This window comes from Corythoichthys intestinalis, chromosome 7, assembly GCF_030265065.1.
Source record: "Corythoichthys intestinalis isolate RoL2023-P3 chromosome 7, ASM3026506v1, whole genome shotgun sequence".
NCBI lineage: Eukaryota > Metazoa > Chordata > Actinopteri > Syngnathiformes > Syngnathidae > Corythoichthys > Corythoichthys intestinalis.
The window spans coordinates 11348801-11369867 of NC_080401.1; the positions used below are offsets into that span (position 1 = coordinate 11348801).

A 21067-nucleotide genomic window follows, 5' to 3' on the forward strand; every position below is an offset into this window, starting at 1 on the left:
AAGTTGTCTCATTGCTTTTTATAAAGAAACCACACACACAGACAGTCTCCTCTTAACAAAAACTCCCATTCAAACTGTAAATTGTCATACAAGAGAGTGTGCCTTGAAATTGTATTTGGATTGTATTTATGAACAACTGTTTGATATTAAAAACTGATTCATTACAGTCTGACACCTTATTAGATTTTGTTGTTTAGATTGACTTTTTTTCTCGTGGGCAATTTAAACAATCAGCAGCACTTTTTTTTATTTGAATGAAAACTACTTTTTTCTGATTTGTTCTCTGATATGTTTGTTGTCTGATATGTTTTGTACTCATCACCTTTAATAAAATCCTTTAACAAGTTTTATGTTATGTTTCATCTAAGTATGCTTGAGCAATATACTGAACCCCACATTGCTGCTGGTGGATGGGGTGTAGTGTGAAAGGCTTCAAGGTGGAAAGGCGTTATACAAGTATAATTCCATTTACCAACACCATGTACTAAAACCAGTAAAGTTTTAAGGGCTGTTTACATGATGACTCTCCGAGAAGACGAAAAATTTCATGTTTGCATCTATATGGTTACGTCTCCATTCGACCAATGTCGCAATTCCGCATCCAAATGATGTAGTATTCATGTCAGGCCCCAGGGGGCAGGGCAGATTTACAAGGCGACAGCAAATGATGCACTTTGACCCCAGCAACCTCCTCAGCCCGGAAGACAACATGCCCGCCCACTCCAAGCAATTGCATTTTTCTTTTGTTCCAAAATGCACAAAAAATGGAAACATTCAACATATTTAAATTAAAAATATTATTTAAAAAAAAACAGTCAATTAAAGCCGACGTTCCGCCATATTTGCTTTTTTTAATGCTTAGTAGCACCACTGCCCACGCGCAATGTGACGTGTACGAGTGCTGACGTTTTCGGCGCGGATCCCGTGCTGCGGGAGCTTTTGATATGCATGCGGCGCAAGCCCCCTTCAACCCCCCGCAAAGGAATTCTTCCACTTTGGAGGCAGGATTCCAACGTTTGCGTCTTTGCCTTCTGTCTTCGCCAACACCATACGAATGCGAGGCTACTCCACAACACAGTCCAGTGTTTCCCCTAGGATTTTTTGAAGCTGTGGTGGTGGGCTGCATCGGAGTCGGACAGCCTCACCATGTCGTGCCACAGCGAATTTTTTTTTCTTCATTTTTTCCCCCAAGAAGAACCATAACAAAGATATATTTGAAATATTTCATTAGCCAGGCTAATGTTGTACCTCTCAGCTACAGTACATGTATGTAAAATGCGTAGCTGATTACAGCTACGTTACCCGATGTACTAATGCGACTTTTTTTCTCGTGGCAATAGTACGACTTACATCTCGTAGTGACTCAGGGTTGGCAACCCAAACTGATGAAAGAGCCATATTTGACCCCAAAAAAAACAACAACAAAAAACTGATACAGTATGTCTGGAGCCACAAAAAATTAAAAGCCTTGTACAAGCCTTATAATTATCGATACTAGCTATATTAGCCTACTATAGAAATGACTAAGTTGGCTAGAAATACGTAATTAGCCTTCATGATTAAATGTTTATTTTCCCTGCAGTGGATCCTATAGAGAATGACGCACCACGTGACTACTCTGTTGTACTATGCCACCACAAGTTTAACTTCATTACAATATTAATGAATTGAAAGAATGTTTGTGTCATGTTTGTCCTCCTAGAAATCCTATTAAAACAAAAAAATATATTTCCCTCCCCCATCTTTTTCCATTTAAAAAAAAAAAAAAAAAAAAAAAAGCTCCGAAGCATCGCTAAAGAGCCGCATGCGGCCCGAGAGCCGCGGGTTGCAGACCACCGTCGTAGTCCTCCTTTTTCCTTTTATTTGACCCTCATAAGTACTACATTACCACAACAATAACAGTCCTTCTGTCAACTGACCCATTTAGAGCACTGGGGGAATTCTAATAGCCGTGTAAAGAGTTTTACTTGATTCGGTGAGAAGGTGAATAGTTTTTTCCCCGTTGTTCGTAAACTAAATTTCCACACAAAGGCACGTCGAGGTACCATTAACTTAGCAAGGAGAGGTATGAGAGTCATTTTTCGAGTGTCCCAGAGCTCGCGAAATTTGGGTGGGGGGGCGCATTTATCAAAGTTTCGTCAGCCGTAATTGTCTGAAGTTGGCGCGCCAGTGTTGTGCCGAAAAATAGCCACTCCACGTGAAATGTCCCCCCTGACCGGAGCGCCCACACGTCACTCGTACAAACAGCCTTTTCTTACCAATCGATGGAACCAGAAACGTTCTTGTACCGTGAATATGTATCATTTTACTCTGCTTGAACTGATAAATCGTTTACTGTGACCAACGCTTGAAAATAGAGCAAGGCTTTATTTTGAGCCCCGCCTCTCCGCAGTCTCTCAGCGCAAGTTAGTCAAAGTTTGCTTTCCGTCCAAGACGGCCGTCAACCGCTCACTTTCGCCGAAAAGTCCGATCCAAATTATTGTAATGCCCCGGATATGGGCAAGAAGGAGAGAAGTCTGTATTTGCTTACCCACTTTATTGTGGTAACAATAATAAAGAAAAACAATAACAAAATAACAGCGGGCTGCTACGACATGCGACCGCTATCTCTCGCTATCTCACTCGTTCTCCCATTCTTCCTACTCGTTCCCCTTGCGTCTCTTAAGGGGGGGCCTGCATAGTTACGAATATTAGGCTACAATACACAATGAATAGGTGTCCGCTGAACTCCTCCCACTCGGCTGCCGCTAGTTTGAAGCGGCCTTAAAAAAAATTTTTTATTTAAATAAATAAATAAAATACATCTCATTTGCCAGGCGTGGCGGCTTTCATTTTAGTGTGGCGGTGCGCCACAATCTGTTGAATATAGGGGAATCCCTGCAGTCATTGCGTCTTGGTGTCGCACAGTCGCCATGTAAACTGCCCCTTAGTCTACAGTTAAGTCAGGAAGCTGTAAAAAAAAATATTATTTTTGAAGGAAATAGTCATTCATTTTGACTTCATTGTTACTTACAACGTGCCTAAAACAACTTCAAGTGAAATTGTGAAGGTAATTGAAAAAAAAGGGACATTTATCGTATTAGTCATTTAATCGTCCGATTAATCAATTATAATTGTTTGTTGCAGTCCTCGTTTTGTGGCTTATTACACTGTAGTCTTTACTGCATTTGCATACAGAAGCAAAAATAAATACTTTATAAATAAAAAGTTTTAATTATTTTTATTATTATTATAATTTTTTATTTTATTTTTTTACATTTTTGATATAGTATCGTGACTTATCGTGTCGCGACCCTGGCATATAATTGAGGTGCATTGTCCCATCCCTATTCATTACCCTTTATCATGATTGGCTTCACCTGTTTATGTAGGTAAAGGGTCAATGAGCTTCACAAAAATGTGTTCCAATAACAAAGTATTAAAATAAGAAAACAACAAAGGTGCCCACATTCATGTACCTAGCTTCTTTTGGTTTGTTTTATGACTTATGAAATAATACTGTTTATCTGTTATAGGATATATTTGTAACTGAAATCGCTTATTACCAATGGAAAGAAAATCTTGAAAATTATCAGGGGTGAACAAACTTTATGTATAGCCTTGACAATGCGTTAGCTGACATTCTGCTCCTCATTTAACCTTGTTCAGATGTTAACCGAGACAGAACACAAACACCGTCTTTTCTCAACATTTACGAAAGTACAATTTTAAAAAAAAAAAATGTCCACGCCAAATAAGTATTAGCATCTCTGTGTTGTTTTTGTGTTTGTGTGTAGTATTGACTTTTTCTTTTGGATAGCTTGATCCTACAAATGATTTGTAACGCGCTGAACGACAGAGTGACACGACAGCGTGGACATTGTTTTGCAGACAACAACGTGTAAGTAATTCATTTACTCACTGTGTGAAAATCCTTAACCCGTGCAGAGTTGGGAAACTTAGAATTACTGACGCCATATCTGTCAGGTTGTACGGCTGGCTGCGAGCTAGCTAGATAGCTAGCTCAAGCTCACTGGTTTATACACTGATGTGGGGAAAAAGGCGAAGTGAAAATTCCAAAAACGTCTAATTAAACCTTGTCAGCTTTTGAAATGAATCACAAAGTCAGACAAACACCTAAAAACGCTGACAGAAAATACATCGCTTGTAAAATGAGCACACATAGCAGCAACTAATGCGCATTTTAAAATTGAACTTAACAGGGATTCGTAGTGTTGACTACCGAGTCGTCGACCAATCCAAACGGTGGTGTTAAAGGTGGGAGGATTCTGCTAGTACGACAAAGAACCTGCAGATGGCGGTGTTTCAACGCATTTCAAAGGTCACAGAACTACTTTAGTCAACGTACTGCACACATTTGAGCGTGTGGCATAAGAGATATCACGTACACACACATGCATATTAATAATATATCCATCCATTTATCCTTGTCGGGGTCGGGGAGTGCCGAAGTCTACCCCAGCTGACATTTGGCGAAAGGGAGGCTACACCCTAAATTTGGTCACAAGTCAATCGTAGGGCACACACAGAGACAGACAACCATTTGCACTCACAATTAGGGGTGGGAATTTCTGGGTACCACACGATATGATTTGATTTGCGATACGAGGCTCATGTTAACGATGATTTCACGGTCTGGCGATCAGTGTTGTTAATCTTACTTAGTTTTAAATAGATAGTTATAATAGTTACAGTTACAAATTGCTTCTCCCAAAAAGTGAGTTAGTAACTCAGTTACCTCAATGTAAGAGTAATTAGTTACTCGCCAAAGTAACTGATGTTACTTTTCATGTTCTACACGTTATTACGTGATCCATTCTATCACGTCTTTCACATCAAATATGCTTATATTAACTGATTTAATTGAACTGAACTGTCTTTTTCATTCCCAAAAAACATAGGACACACATTTTACATATTTTAAAATTTCACCTATACAAAAGTGAAATGATATACAAACCTTAACATTCAAATGCTGTGAGAAAAAAGCCTTTTTGTTTTTCCGGTTGCACTGAGCCCGAACCGTGATCCCCGTACCGAGGTACGTACTGAACCGTGACTTGTGTGTACCATCACACCTCTAATATATAAAGATATATTTTTCAATATGCAAGTGAGGCTCTGAATCTCTTCCCTCTCCTATCTTTGCTGTATTTGTTTTGATTAAAAACAAATCACACAAGGTTTATGGATACACCATTCAAGAAAGGTTTGGGGCAATTTTTGGTAAAAAAAAAAAAAAAAAATTAATATTATTTTGTAGCATATACAAGGACAACACCCACCTGCTGATGATAATACATAGTCAACAGGAAAATAGTCCATAATTTTCAATTAATTGTACGACCCGAATGCCACAAACTGTATGTAAAAAAATATATATATAAATGAAAAGGTGCCAGCGAGTTTAAGATAACGCTCGCCACGCTAAATGCTGATGCTAGCAAGAACACGAATGCTATGCAAACGCTCTGAGCCACCTAGCAAGGCGTTTACAACAGCATCGCAACCCCCTTCCCTCCTCCATCCTCCCCTTCCCGCTCTGCTCTGTCCGTGTCTCCCGCGTCATTCAACCAAATTGTAGTAACGCACGCCTTCACATCCTCAGTAACGGTAACGGCGTTGCAATGATGGTAAAAGTAATTAGTTACTTTACTCGCTACTTTTTTTTTTTCAACCTGTCCTGTTCAGCTGCTTTACACGTAGAATGGAGATCTGAGTGTCCGATTGGTCTGAACAGTTTTAATGTATCACATGGGAGTATGACATACTTCATTGTGATCATTCAACATACTTCATTTATTAGGAGAAAGCAGTGAACAGGAAGGGGTTATGGGGGAACAGAAGAAAACAGGGAGAGAGAGACAGAAGAAGCACAAACAACAAAAAATACATTGAACGCCTACTCTAACAATGAATATATTGGTGCTATCGTTAGGCAGTTGTATTTCCAGTTGACACCATGTGGGGGGGTTGATAACCAAGGAAAGGGGGGGGGTCTAAGAGACAAGTGATTGGGAGGGATGGAGTGTACACAGATCAGCCATGTGGTCTAGAACCCAGTATTTGTGTGAATCCCTTGTGAGTGTGAGTATGTTGACATCCTATTCTATGCTGTCTCATCGCTAATCCTGACACCGAGGTTTTCAATTTGAGTGTGTCTAATTTCACCTAGTCATGCGTGAATCCCATCTAACATGTGATAGTCCCGCAGACGAGTCAAGATGATGCGTGGGTGCCGCCCCAGGGCCCTGGCCCTTACTCACTACTGACAAAAATAACACCGTTAGTAACGCTGTTATATTCTAACGTTGTCATTAACAACACAGATGGCGATACAACAATTATCGATACAGGGTCAAAATATCATCCTAGGACATTCTACAAAACAACAAATGCACAGAATAACAAGTTCTTTTCATCCAGCACTGAATTGGAATGAGTTTATCACTAGTAGAAAATACTTAAACATAGTAATATCAAATAACGATGGTTTAAATACTCTGCTTTAAAGCTACCACAAGAAAACACAATGCTTAAAAATATGATAGGGAAAACATGCAGAAAGTATTTTGAGGCAATGAAAAGGTGTGAAAGATACAAAAACAAAAATAGTAAGTACTCACCGCTTTTAACCAATGTGCACATGCGTGCGCAAGTGCACTGGGCATTGTGTAGGACAGCTTGCCACATGGAGGAAGTCGGCGTGATTTCACGATGACATCACCTCGCTTAGCAACGTGTCGCCATTTTGCGAAGGGGGCACGGACAACTAAACATTCTGTAGACAAACGTCTGAAATTCATATATTTCAGGTGTGTTTTGCGTCTTTTTTCATAAAAACGTCTTAAACATGGCTTACTATTGTCGCGAGTCACTGCCGACAGACGCGAGGAGGCGATACAATTTAAAATTACCGTGTATTGGCTTGCAAATCTGCCCATACAAAGTCGCAGCTGATAGCTGGATGAACAATCCAAAGGAATGGCCTACAGTGGAGTTCAGAAACATTTACGACTACCTCATAAAGTCACTCAGTAAGTTGACCTTTATCAATTACGTGGAATATGTACTGCGTGGAACTAAGAAAACTGGTAGTATATAGGGAGTGATTATTTCTGCTGTAACCGGTAATTTGCCTCCAAGCGTTATTTGGCCGTGAACACGTCACGGCAAAATATCCAATTCCCACCAGGCCAATAATATACCAATTGACTAATCAGAGCAGTTCACGGCAAAAGAAAAATAACGCTTTGCGAGTTGCCGGCTACAGTAATAATAACCACTGCCTAGTCTATTGAATCCTAGCAGCTAATTAGGGCAAAAAAAAATATCGATTATACTCACCAGTAGTAAAGTTTCGGCTGCAAACGTAAATGTGCTTGGATTTAGGTTCCCATAAGCGAGAATAGTCCACGGAACCGTCTTCTTTTACTGTTCCTCGATTAATTGATTTCAGCCATTTGTTTCTCCTTTTCTTCTCACGAGGAAGAATGAAGAACTTCAAATGCAGCTCAAAACTCTTCCTTGTGTGACAACCCGCAACATAGCAACTTTTAGTCATTCCAACGGAAAAAAGACCGCAAATAAGACGAAAGTTCAACGTGTTTGAATTACAATGCACGACAAAGCAACTGCTTGTGACCCGTGTTTTGCCCCTATTTCAATACGGCGACGCTTTGTTGTGGCTGGTGACGTCATTAATGCCCGGATGTCCGACTGCGAGAATTGAAGGAATTGCAGAACAACTAATTCAGCAAGTGAAAAGGGGTATATATAATATACTGAATATAATGAAAATTATTCAATTAAAATTGGTAGGGTGAATTGTATCCTTACAACATATGGGAAGACGATCTAAATTACCCATATAACTGAAGTCATTAGATAATGCATATAAGGTTGCTTAAAAGTTGGTGGGGACAATAGGACCATCCTGAAAAGTTGGTAGTGTTATGTCCTTACTGTCCCTATACAAACCTACGCCCTTGCTACCAGGCATTTTTCAAGAGAAATTCTTTCAAGTGCCACAGAACATTGTGTTCTATGGCAACGTGTACACAGAACTTACAGAAAGAAAGATTAGATTCCAATCTTTTATCATTTAAAAAAAAGTCTCCTTGTCACGCCTGGGCGAGGGTTATCCTGTCTAGGTATATTGTTGTCTTTTCCTGCTTTATTTTGAAGCCTCACCCTCCTGTTTCCACCACTCACCCTTCCTGCTGTCTCACCTGTCTCTGATTATGATTACCTATTGCTCCCACCTATGCCCCATTCCTCATGTGCTTAAATTGTTTGTCACTCCCTAGTCTTGTGTCAAACTGTCTTCACCTTTCGTTGCAGCCACAGCCAGAATCCATAGTCAAAGATATTCTTCGTTGAAAGTTTATTCATAGTACTCTACCACAGCTTGTTGTTATTGCACAAGCCTAAGCCTTTGTTGTAGTGCTCCACTGGAGTGCGTTTTGCCTGGCTCTCTTGTTTCCCGTTTGTATCATTTTACTTCATAGCTTGTTATTTCCTCCTTCTGAAGTGCCCTCAGTTTGTTCCTACTGTTGTTTGTATTAATAAAAGACTGTGTTCTGCACGTGTGTCCGTTCCATTCCGTCCAAGTGTGACACTTTTTCCTTCTTTAGTTATCATCAGTTGAACATCAAAAACAACATTGTTTATCCTCAGGGTATTTTCATATATAAAAAGGAGGAGTTTATCACAATAACGTAGTATTTCTTGTTGTAGTTTGAGTTCCTTTTCTTTCTTGTGTTTCTTTTCTTCTGTTCCCCCATCGCCCCTTCCTGTTCGCTGCTTTGTCATAATAAACGAGGTATGTTGAATGATCACAATGGGAGTCTGTCAGACTCTCAATGTGAGACATTAAAACTGTTCAGACCATCCGAGCACTTAGACTTCCATTCTCCGTGTCAAACAACTGAACAGGCAGGTTTTTAAAAAATAAATAACTTAATAAATAAACAAAAACAATACTTTGTAGCTCAAAAGGTGATCGAGATGCTCCCACCATGGCCCCCCTTTAAAATTCGCTTATGGTAAATACCCCAAAAGGAAAAAGAAGTGACCAAAAATCAAAAGGAATTGACAAGAAATGCCCTAAAATTAACTTATTGTTTGGCATTACCTGCCACTGACGACCATAGACGCCCAATCCAAGTGAAGTGGGAGGATGACAGCGAATGAATTGTTCATTCGCTGCCATCCCTCCCACTTCAAATGGATTGGACGTCTACGGGTGATAAACTCATTCCAATTCACAGCAGAAGGATGAAAATAGCTTGTTTTTTCTGTTTATTAGTTGTTTTGTAGAATATCCTAGAATGATTTCCCTACCAATGCATCGATAATTTTTGTATCGCCATATCGTGACCTCATTGTTATCGTGAGCCTTGTTTCACAAATTGTATTGAATCGTGTTACCTACATGTTACCCTCCTTAGTTTGGTAGTGAATGAAGTGTATAATTCAGAGTGTGACTGAAATCATAATGATACAAATTTATAGTTTTGAATATCTTGTTTAATTTGAATATTATTTTGTTTGTTTGATTTACCTCATCTGCAAACAACCCACCTCTGAAATTGTATTCCATGCTAACTGACATTGGTTGTGAGGAGCTATACACTCTGGACTGGAGCCAACTGGAGCATTTCATAAACATTGTTCACAATCCCAGGAGTTTAATGTGAGACAAAAATCCAAATGTCATTTGACATGAATAGTTTCAGAAAAACTTCAGAGTCTCTGGTAGCCCTCTGTACGATGTTCTTTAACCAATAAGAAGGTGACTGTTGCAATCATCAAAAAGCCAAATGCGACACCCCAGAGGATAATAGGGATCGTCTTCTTTTTATAATCCGCCAAACATTCCTCCACTGAAAAAGAAGATACAACGAAATATATATATTTCGTTTAAGTGTTGCTGTTTTTAATGTGCGGGTGTTTCAGCGACGAGAAGCTCTTTTACCTTCTCCATAAGGTCCATTGGGCACACTAAATGCCTGCATCTGAAGAGATACCAGCTTAATACTCATTTCTGAAGATGCCAAAAGCATGTTCGCAGATTTGCAACGAAAGCTTCGACCGTATGATGCTGCAAACAACTTGCCAGGTGACACTGAACCCAAGTAAGTCTTATCTAAAGAGAGGAGGAACAGCAACAGAAGAAAAACTCAGTCTATATATTCTCATACCGAGGGGTTATGTCATGTGTTTTTTCATTTTGGTCTTACTAGCACATGCTAAGCAAACAGGCTGAGGAGACAACGAAGCGCTCAGCTTGGTGACATAATATTGATTATTTTCCTGAAAAGAGAAGACAAAAGTAGTTCATTCTCATTGTTTTAGATTTACATTTCTGTGTTATATACTAGTACAAAACTCATTGTGTCATACCTTTTTGAAGGTGAACTGCATTGTGGCAGCATTATCAGGTAGTGTGAGGGATAAGACCGCTGATTCCCAGTGACAGGTCCCGCTCACAAGAACCTTAAGAGGGTCCAAGTTGAAAAACCAGCTCTTCTAGATATATTCAAATGATAACATACATTAATCCATCTGTCCATTTCACCATTGACATCCATTGCAAATATGGAGTGTCTATAAGAGTAAACATAGAAACGCAATAAAAATCTCAAGACAATCATGGCCTTCTGAAGTAAAATGCGCTGCCCAGGGTCAGTCAATAGTCACAATTCAATAGGAACGTAAACCCAACCGCAATGGCTAAAACACACCATTTAACTATCCTTAAATATCAAATTCTTTTCATATATTCAAACTGCAACCTATCTGCTGCACATTACTGAGAATTGGGATAGAGATAATACTTTAGTTACACTTCAACAAAAGTTTGCCATTACATAAAAAAAAATATATATATATATATATATATATATATATATATATATATATATATATATATATATATATATATATATATATATATATTAAAATTGCACCGATACCGATACCAGTATCGGCAGGGGGTGCTGATCCGGCCTGAATTGAAGGTATCGGTATCGACGAGTATCAACATTTAGGGCGCCGAGACTATCAACTGGCGTCACTTGAGCGGAAATGAACTATCCTCCCCACGTGAGCTAACTTCCCAAATCCCGATGCATAACATCTGTATGTTTTTGACTCGAAATTACCACACGATAATATTTTCGTCTTCAATATTCAGGATGTTCACTACAACGCATATCCGCGATGTTGCGCTGCTTTTCTACCATGGCATTCACAAACGATTAGCATGCGTAAGCTAACGCCCGCTGTTGGAGCGCCGATGGGATCAGAAAGGTTAAGACCGTGAGAGACTAAGCAAACTCATGGTTTCATTATGAACAATGAGTGGCAAATTAAGAGCGCCGTACTTCATACTCGTCTTGTTTATGAAAGTCGATTCTCATATGCTGGTGTTGTGCAGTAATGAGCAGAAGTGACTTCTGTGGCCAGAAAACACTCAAGCGGCGCAGCACGAACACTAGATATCATCAGATAGCAACGTAGATGTCTTGTGTTAGATCCCATGCTAACTCTCGCGCGCACACACTAGATATCATCAAATAGCAACCTAGATGTGCTACATTAGATCCCATGCCATTAGCTGCGTGAGCCCAGAGCGACGCCATATTGTCCATTGATGAATTAGAAACCGCCATGACTGAATGGAAGTTAAGCAGGCCAAATCAATCCATACCAGTGACTATAGATAATGCTGCAAATACTGTTAATTCAGCACATGTTACCGATGGACTCAGACCACAAATAGGATGTTTGCTTATCTGGTAAATATAGCTGCTAAGAGAGCTGCAGCAATCAACAGTGTGCCCCACTTTACAAACAGTTAAGATTGTTCTCAGCACTTATATACAAAATTTCTTCACATCAGTAGGAAGTGGGCACATAAATATTATGCACTGAAATGCTTGTTTATATGATGGCACTGTTATTTTTGCTTGTTCGCAAAAAAAAATAAATAAATAATAACAGTTGTATTTTCTGTTTCAGAGCATTAAATGTATTGAATTGTATCGAAAATCGTACCGAACCGTGACTTAACTGTATCGTTGCATCCCTTATACATATATATATATATATATATATATATATATATATATATATATTTTTTTTTTTTTTTTTTTTTGCAAACAGTGGTATCGGAATGGTATCGGTATCTGTATCGGTAACGGACCCAAAAAATGGTATCTGTGCAACACTAATATATATATGTATGTACTACCAAAGATTACCTTAACGGTCAGAATTGCATTTGAAATTGCATTGTATTTTATGTTTTCATGAATGAATAGCATCTTCATTTCCTAATAAATGCGAAGGAGCGATCGCGCTCCATGGCTCGCAATCAGTTGCACATTAGCACTTAATATTGTACCCCAAAAATAAAGACAATTTGTTTTATATGAAAACACCAAAATTTTCAATTGCCTGTCAACAAAACAGTCTTGTCCACCCCTGGAAAATGTCAAAACAACCATGCATAGATTCCATACACAACAGGGAAGGAGTCAAAGTGTTTAACCTTTTTTATGATGACAATATACTGTGCTCCCATTGTAGCTTTGATGCATAGTCCTCCCTTTGGGTTTTTAATCGTGTAGGTTCCTGCACAAAACCAAAATGCAATGACAAGATTTACTTAATCTAAACTTCAGCAAAAAACGTAAAGATTTTTGGGAGACTGTGCAAATAGTGAACTGAGGAAATGTTGTGTTTGTGTATACCAATCTGAGGGAGGACTTCTGAGGGCTGCAGGACTGGCCGGTAGATGTGAGCAGCAAAACTTGCAGCAGCGATGATGGGTTTTTCATTTCCAAGAACTAAATGGGCACCTTAGAAATAATCCCATCATTTAAAAATTATTAAACCGGGCAACACATGTTTATTGTTTCACAGGGTTCTTTCTCCCTTTTCAAAGACATTTTTAAAACCTTAAAAACATAATTTAAGACCAATCCATGACGCAACAATTTTTGATGAAGACAAAAAACAACAAAACAACTATTTTCTGATGTGAATTGGAATGTGTTTATCACTGATAGACGTCCAATTCATTTGAAGTGGTGGGATTGGACGTCTACGCCCGTCAGTGCCAGCCAATGCTAGGCAACAAGTTAATTTGGGGGTATTTGCCGTCATTTCCTGTTGATTTTCGGTCGCTTCCTTTTTGCTGATTAGGCATTTACGGGTCCCTTCCTGTTGATTTTGGGTTACTGAAAAGGAAGTGACTCAAGAACGTCCCGAAATTAAGAGGAAGAGACTCAATAAAAAGACTGGCTGTGAATGCTCAGTACCATTGACGATGCTAGTCAAAATGTATTGGATGTTTAGCGCCATCAATAGCGGCCAGTGAGCTAACCGTATTTTCATGGAAAATTTTTGTAGCAACCTGTTAGTTCCTTTTTTGTTTTTTAAACAGTGACATATATCTGTGATCTATACAGTGAGGAGCAGAAGTATTTGCACCCCTAGTGATTTTTCAAGTTCACCCACTTAGAAAATAGGTAGAGGTGTGAAATTTCAATCATAGATGCATTTCCACTTATAGAGACATAATCTAAAAAAAAATCTGCAACTCACAATGTATGATTTTTGGAAATTTTGTCATTTGAAGGGGTTCTTAAGTATTTACACCCCTGAGAATCAGCAATTATTATGACACACAAAGAGTTGTCAGTCTAACTTAAAAAAAAAAAAAAGTCTGCCTTTACCCCATGTAACCACGTACCCACCACCCGTTTGAGCTCATTATTGTCACCTGTGCACCCCACAGTCAGTCAAAATCCAACTGCTACCATGGGCAAAACCAGAAAGCTTTTGAAAGACACCAGAGAAAAAAACTGTTGAGCTCCACAAAGCTGGAAAAGGCTGTGTGACAATTGGAAAGCAGCTTGGTGAGAATAAATCAACAGTTCCAGCAATTGTTAGAAAATGGAAAAGGCTGAACATGGCTGATAATCTACCTCGGACTGGGGCTCAATGCAAGATCTACCTTGTAGTGTCTCAATGATCCTAAGAATGGTGAGGAATCAGCCAAGAACTACACAGGAGGAGCTGGTCATTGTCCTGAAAGGTGCTGGGACCACCATTTCCAAGGTTACTGTTGGTAATACACTAAGACGTCATGGTTTAAAATCATGCATGGCACGGAAAGTTACCCTTTCCCGATTTCCAGGCCCGTTTTAGGTTTGCCAATGACCGTTTGGATGATCCAGAGGAGTGATGGGAGAAAGTCATGGGTCATATGAGATCAGAATTAAACTTTTTGGTCTTAATTCCACTCATAGTGTTTGAAGGAAGAAGAATGATGAGTACCATCCCAAGAACACCAGCCCTACTGTGAAGCACGGGGGTGTTTTTCTGCATATGGGACTAAACGACTGCACTGTATTAAGGAGAGGATGACCTGGGCCATGTATTGTGAGATTTTGGTGAATAACCTCTTTCCCTCAGTTAGAACATTGAAAATGGGTTGGGACTGGGTCTTCCAACATGACAGTGCCCCCAAGCAGGCTGAAAGAATAACCAAGGATTGTCTTCGTGAAAAGCATATCAAGGCTCTGGAGGAGCCTAGCCAGTCTCCAGACCTCAATCTAATAGAAAATCTTCAGATGGAGCTTAAACTTCGTGTTTCTCAACAACAGCCTCGAAACCTGACAGACCTAGAGAAGATTTGTGTGGGGGAATGGGCCAAAATCCCTGTTATATGTGTGAAAACCTGGTGAAGAACTACGGAAAGTGTCTGACCTCTGTAATTGCAAACAAAGGCTTCTGCATTAAATATTAGCACTGATTTTCACAGGGGTACAAAGACTTAGGAACCCCAGTAAATTACTTATGAATTACTGGAAAAATCATACAATTTGAGTTCTGGATTTTTTTGTTTAGATTGTCTCTATAAGTGGAAATGCTCCAATGCTACCTATTTTCTAAGTAAGTTAACTTTCAAAATCACAAGGGGTGCAAATACTTCTGCTCCTCACTGTATATACAGTAAGCGATATATTGCTTCTTGGTAGGACCATATTGATAACCTTTTGGGTTACAAAGTACCGCAAATTACCAGGTATTGGCATCATGGTGACAACACAAGTCGCTGACGTACTCAGAGGTTGAGGACAACGTACTGAATAATATATATTAATCCCAAACTCTCGCATTTAGTGCACGACCATTAATAAAACAAATTCACACCGTGATTTTCCTGGCATTAAACACAACGTCTGGAACTTTAACTCCAAATGCAATTTTCCATTAAATTTAAGACAATATAAGAGGTTTAAGACACATTTTAAGACTTTTTAAGGACCTGCGGGAGCCCTGTTTTAGGTCTAACATATGTTTTTAATTGTTGAGTGTGTATTCAAAACTGATCTCTTTCTAGGTAGTTTAAAATAGGTGACTAACCAATAACAATTTTTTTTTTAATTGTCGCTACCACAGAAGAGTTGACTACATTATTAAGGACCCTTCTCATCCCGGCCACCACCTCTTTGACCTGCTGCCCTCCGGCAGATGCAACAGGTCCCATAAAACAAGGATTAACAGGCTGAGACAGCCTCTCTCCCATTGCCATTACTACCCTAAATAAACACAAAAAAACTATGAACTCCGAATAAACGCTGTGTAACCGTTTTATGTAACCTGTACTAAACGTGAACCTGCAAATTACTCGGACCACTTTTCTATTTATCGAAAAATTTTCCATCGTCGTGCAGCCGAGTGAGAGAGAGGGAGTAGATTACAGCTGCAAGCCTGCGTGCACATTTGTTGCTTGTGAAGAATTCACAAAGGCCTGAATACAATACCTTTTGTACTGTTTCGCAAAACCCCACGGACATCGTCATTTTTGAGCTTAGCTCGCTATGTAGCTAGGACTTATCTCCAACGTATTGGTGAGGACAGTGCAGTACGTATAATACATGTTTTTAGATAATAATTTTGAGATTTAGAGGGAATTTCTGGGTGCTTCTGGGGATCATTCCGATTTGCGTGGAAATTCGGGTTACGTCGCCAGTTAAGTTACGTAACCCGTGGACTACCTGTATATGATTACATGAAAATATACCATATTGGCCCGAATATAAGACGGTGTTTTTTGCATTGAAATAAGATTGAAAAAGAGGGGGTCGTTTTATATTCGCGATCTAGACTTGATACCCATTCACGACGCTAGATGACGCCAGATATCATTGACGCGATGTTCTATTATGATAGATCTCGGCTACTCTACCCATTCACGACGCTAGATGGCGCCAGATATCATTGAAGCGATGTTCTGTCATGACAGATCTCCGCTACTAGTTTATCCAGTTTGCATTATTTAAATGCAATGTTTTTCCTTATTCAGATTTGTTTCAAGACCACAGTTACAGTTAGACTTCACTTAATTAATTAGTTAATGCAGTTATTGCAATTTTGTTGTTTTATCACAATAGAGTGGTTTATTTACATTTCAAAAACCAAAATCCATTCATTTAGGAATATGTTTGCACTTTAGTTTACATATTTAAATGGTCAGATATTAAGATTTGAATGAGGCAAAATAACATGCTTTTTCTCTCGAATATATTGTTATAATCATTTGTTTCAGATGTACTGTAATTATTTTCTGTATAAAAATTAATTTGGTGTTCAAAAAGTCTTTTTTTAAACTTGAGTCTTGAAAAAGAGGGGGTCGTCGTATAATCAGGGCCGTCTTATATTCGGGCCAATACGGTATGTCTATTTTTTGCCCATTTTTAAAGCATAAAAAGGATTGCATAACCAGCAAAAGGGTGTACAGTACATTAAACTTGAGAATGATAAACCGATACGATCAGATATCCGGTTTTACAGGTGAGAGATAAAGCTGTATCGATAGTAAACTTACCATTCGACAGTAATTAGCCATGAAATATTCAAGAACCGATCGTAGAGATAGAATTCGGTTATCGCAAGCACAAGAATCGGCATCTAATGCCTAGTTCAATGCATTGCTTAATATGATAATAATTTATCTTATACTTCACATGCTGCGCTTGTGTCATTCACCACACAGCGCACTTAAATTGAGACCGCACACATGATATAATATGAACAAGCACAACTCACAGTCGTGGTTGCCTCAACTTCCCATGCATTTCAGCAGAACTGGTACTAGTCGCCGTCATTACCCGATCGTCACGGGCGTGTAATAACAAAAGAGCTAACAAAACCACTGTAACGCACGCTCCATAGCGTTTTCTTCACATACCAAAACGAAGTGGCAACGACGCAAAATGCTAAAACAATGGACAGTCTGAGCACCGACACCAGCGATGTGCAGCGATTGATTTTCAACGCACCCAGGAAAACAAAAGTCAGACTTTGAAGTGATGAAGGCAGCCAGATCTGTTCGCATGGGACAGAGCTAGTGTGAAGTGTGGAGCTGTACAGAGATCATGAGTTTTTAACCCTGAAAAATAACCCACTACAATGGTGGAAAGGGCAGCGCGACCCTCTGGAGATTTTGTTTCCACGAAACGCAGTCTACTTAAACATGAACATGTGGATTAGGTGATCTTCCTCAAGAAAAATCTGCCCTTCAAAAAAGATATGGACAGTGATGAGGAATAAAAAATGTGGAAGCACAGGCATAAGTGAATGACTTTGCTGTGTATAAGGTTAAAGTAATGATTATTGACCTGTCTGTCTAAAATGCCATGTTTTTACTCCCCAAATTATACCAGGGGTTAAAGCATAATTTATTATTTATTCATGATAACACTAGCAGGTTTAATTCTTTTTTCTAGAGGTGCTGCATATAATCAATATTTTTTGTTTGTGAGATGTTTACGTTGAAAGTTTGCACTTAAATTACTTACAGTACCTCTTGTGTTCAAAACACCAGGAAATACAGTAATCGAATAACTGCACTTTATTGTTGTCTGTCACTGGAGTTTTATTTTATTATCAATCCCATCCAACAAAATGACGGTCATATAGTAAGCCTTATTTTTTTTTCATAAAAAAATAAAACATAGCATTGGTATAAAATTTTGTTGTTTAATTTTGCTATTAGAAATATGGTCTTTTTTTATATGTTTAAATACTGTACGAACACACACAACAAATGTTAACTATCGTATCGTTTTCACTCTGTATCGAACCGTATCGTTCTTAAACTGTATCGAATCGCTCGCCCTTTAAACTGTATCGTTTTTTAATCGAATCGTAACCTGGGTATCTAGATACATATCGAATCGGCTTCATGCCAGAGATTCCCAACCCTACAGTACATACTCGTACTTGATCCTGACAACCTATGTCAGGCTATCGAATGCCATAAAATTGCACATAAAATTAATCTGTATGTTAAATCAAAATAACTAATATTGCACAAGGCAATTATCAATAAACATCTGACAAATGTTTGTACATAGGCCAAGCACATGAAAAGAACATATCTAAATCATTTCCCTCAATGCGTAATTTATGTACTATACAATGGTACACGCACAACTAAGCAAGACCCGCTTTGGAGGTACTTAGCTGGAAGAACGTTTCAAATTACAGTTGTGACCTTGATGTTGTATGTAAACTTGTCTCTGCAAATGTGCATGAATGTATGAGTCAGCCACAATAAGCTTTTTGAGTGACAGAGCAGACAACATTTTGAACACATTCTATTTAGACCTTCAAATGTCAGTAAACATACCTGCAATAGAAACAGTGAGGAAAAGCAAATGGCATCCACTCGTGTAACCTTCTAGCATTATAAAACAAATGTAATAAATTATAAATAAATTATTTAAAAAAAAAAAAAAAAAAAAAAAAAGTACAGGGGAAAAAAAGGTAATGGCAGTCTTGGTGGAGACGTTACTTCAGCGGTAAGAACATCTTACTCATTAACCTCTTTTTCTCTCTCTCGGCCTACCACATTGAGTTTCTCAGAGAGGAAGTATGAAAGGAGGGGAGCAAAATGTGTGACTCAGCCTTAACACCTTTTAGTTTGATCTTAGAAAAGTGTCTGAAATTGTAAACTTCAATGTTGTTGTTGTTGTTGTTTTTTAATAAAATAGTTTTTACACATTTTCTATGTAGTTTATAATCACAACACATATTTAATGTAATAAATGCAAATACAAACAAAAAGATCCCGACAATCACACAACAATACATCTTTCCAGACATACTACACTGCAAAACACACCTCCTAAAAATGCGCTAAATTCCATTGTTTTCAGTGTAAATCTACTAGTAATAAGGGAAATTATCTGCCAGTGCTTTAAGTAAATTTTACTCACTTAGATTTCTTAAATTAAGAAAACTAGTGAGCTGAAAATAAGCTTAGTAGGCTTATTTTAAGTAATAAATTAGTATATTTAATCTAAAAAAAGCTTGTTTGTCAGAAATTTTCTTAATTCAAGAATAGATATTGTTCAAAACATTATTTGAAAGCAAATTCTTCGTTATTTAGGTGAAAAATGACAAACTTTTAGGTATATGGGTTTAATAAGAACAAATAGTAATACTTACTTACAGTAAGTGGAATAATCTGATGCATTAATCTGTTAACTAGTCTTTAACACTCAAAACAAGAAGGACAAAATTATTTGACTAGATTTAGGATAAATAATCTGATTAAGATGTTATAAATTTGCAGTTTACCACTCTCCACATCTACTTTTGAAAATAGTGGTTAATGGCTCATTAACAATGATATTAAACACCAGAATTGCACATCTGCTGCGGGGTACAAATGCTGCTGTTTCCTGATTCCATGCAAGCGCAACGCTTGCTGTGTGTTTGCCTTTTAGCTTTTCCTTGGAGATGTGCCCTGGTGTAGTGACAATTGGTGGCAAAACGTGGGTCATACGCCTGCTAAAAACATTTAACAACTAAATACTGGTACAGCTATTGTCAGTGTTGTGTATGAACGCGTTCAATGAACGATCATTCATGAACAGCTTCATATTTGGGGCAAACTTGAATTGAACACATCATATTTCTGTCTTATGAAAGCGCTCATTTTCGCGGTTGCGACTGCTGTTCCTAGCCTCGTTCATGTGTTCAGAATTAGAATCTTTCCGACAAAACTGCAGATAAAGCCGTAGGCTAAAAACAAACTATAAAAAAACAAGTGAATAAACATTCTTTTACATTCAGTTGGATATTATCCAAAGGTACTAAATAAACAATTTACATCATAGACATACAGTGACAGCGTAAATAAATGCTTAAGGGCACGGGTAAGCCATTAAAGGTGAGAGAGCGGTGTGCAGTCAAGTTGAGCACGGCCACGTGGTAGGATGTGTGTGAGAACTTTCCTTCGTGTGCACCTATGACGAAACACAAGAACATATTCCTGTCTTTATAGCAGTGGTTCTCAATTATTTTCTTTCACGCCCCCCAGGAAGACGTAAACTACTCTCTGCCACCACTGTAAATAGCTTTTTTGTCTATAAAATTATTATTAAAAGTGCACCTCTACATTATATTCTGTCCTTTTTAATATTACGACTTAGAATAAAGTACTTTAAACTTTATTAACATTGATTCAGAACGAGGAAAATATGACAGAGAGGACCAAAATGTCATGAATGTTTCAATCTCTCCATTCCAATATTTTTACAGGATATTCCTTTTATCCAAGTATTTTTCCCCAATTGATAAATTAAATAAATATAAATATAAATAAATGGTATGATCATTACGACTAATAGTCTTGTGCTAAATGGAATATGAAATATTAAAAATGCATTTATTCAGTGCGACCGGGCAAAATTACTGCATAATGATCAAAACTGGCAACTTCTTCCTCTCCCGAACGGTATTTTATGCCACCGGAGTTAGTCCGACTTTTGTCATCACCCTGCCCCACCCGGCAGGCACGCGAATCGGACCAAGCGGGCTGGATCGGCCAGCCAAAATGGCTGACATTGGAGCTGGGTGCTGCTCGTGGCAAGCGGAGGAAAGCGTATTCTCGGCGGGCACGCAAATATGGAATACACCTTTATTGGCCGGCAACCATGTTGTGGGATAAGCCGCCGGTCGTCGGCCGTGTGGC

At 38.6% G+C, this 21067-nt stretch overlaps 2 protein-coding genes across 2 annotated transcripts in view; both read right to left on the bottom strand.

The window, feature by feature from the left end:
• The window catches only part of mccc1 (methylcrotonyl-CoA carboxylase subunit), a 41168-nt gene extending 36940 nt beyond the window's left edge, over positions 1 to 4228 (bottom strand). The window contains exon 1 of the mRNA XM_057841246.1: positions 3902 to 4228. Within this exon, the coding sequence (XP_057697229.1) occupies positions 3902 to 3957 (56 nt within the window). The 5' untranslated portion in view covers positions 3958 to 4228. The remainder of the gene's footprint in view (positions 1 to 3901) is intronic.
• Positions 4229 to 9321: 5093 nt separating this feature from the next.
• On the bottom strand, positions 9322 to 18829 carry lamp3 (lysosomal associated membrane protein 3). Its single transcript, XM_057841982.1, has 7 exons — positions 18716 to 18829; positions 12762 to 12869; positions 12560 to 12642; positions 10408 to 10533; positions 10245 to 10317; positions 9980 to 10150; positions 9322 to 9887 (listed from the first exon to the last, which is right to left on the bottom strand). The coding sequence occupies exons 1-7, from the start codon at positions 18771 to 18773 to the stop codon at positions 9748 to 9750; spliced, it is 759 nt and encodes a 252-aa protein (XP_057697965.1). The 5' UTR covers positions 18774 to 18829; the 3' UTR covers positions 9322 to 9747.
• Positions 18830 to 21067: the final 2238 nt, after the last annotated feature.

Excerpts from the sequence above, each read along its gene's own strand:
- lamp3 (XM_057841982.1), bottom strand. The coding sequence starts at position 18,773 with ATGCTAGAAGGTTACACGAGTGGATGCCATTTGCTTTTCCTCACTGTT. Across the intron at positions 12,870-18,715 it reads CCTCACTGTTTCTATTGCAG|GTGCCCATTTAGTTCTTGGA; the intron begins GTATGTTTACTG and ends ATTATTTCTAAG. Across the intron at positions 10,151-10,244 it reads TGTTTGCTTAGCATGTGCTA|ATAAGACTTACTTGGGTTCA; the intron begins GTAAGACCAAAA and ends TCCTCTCTTTAG.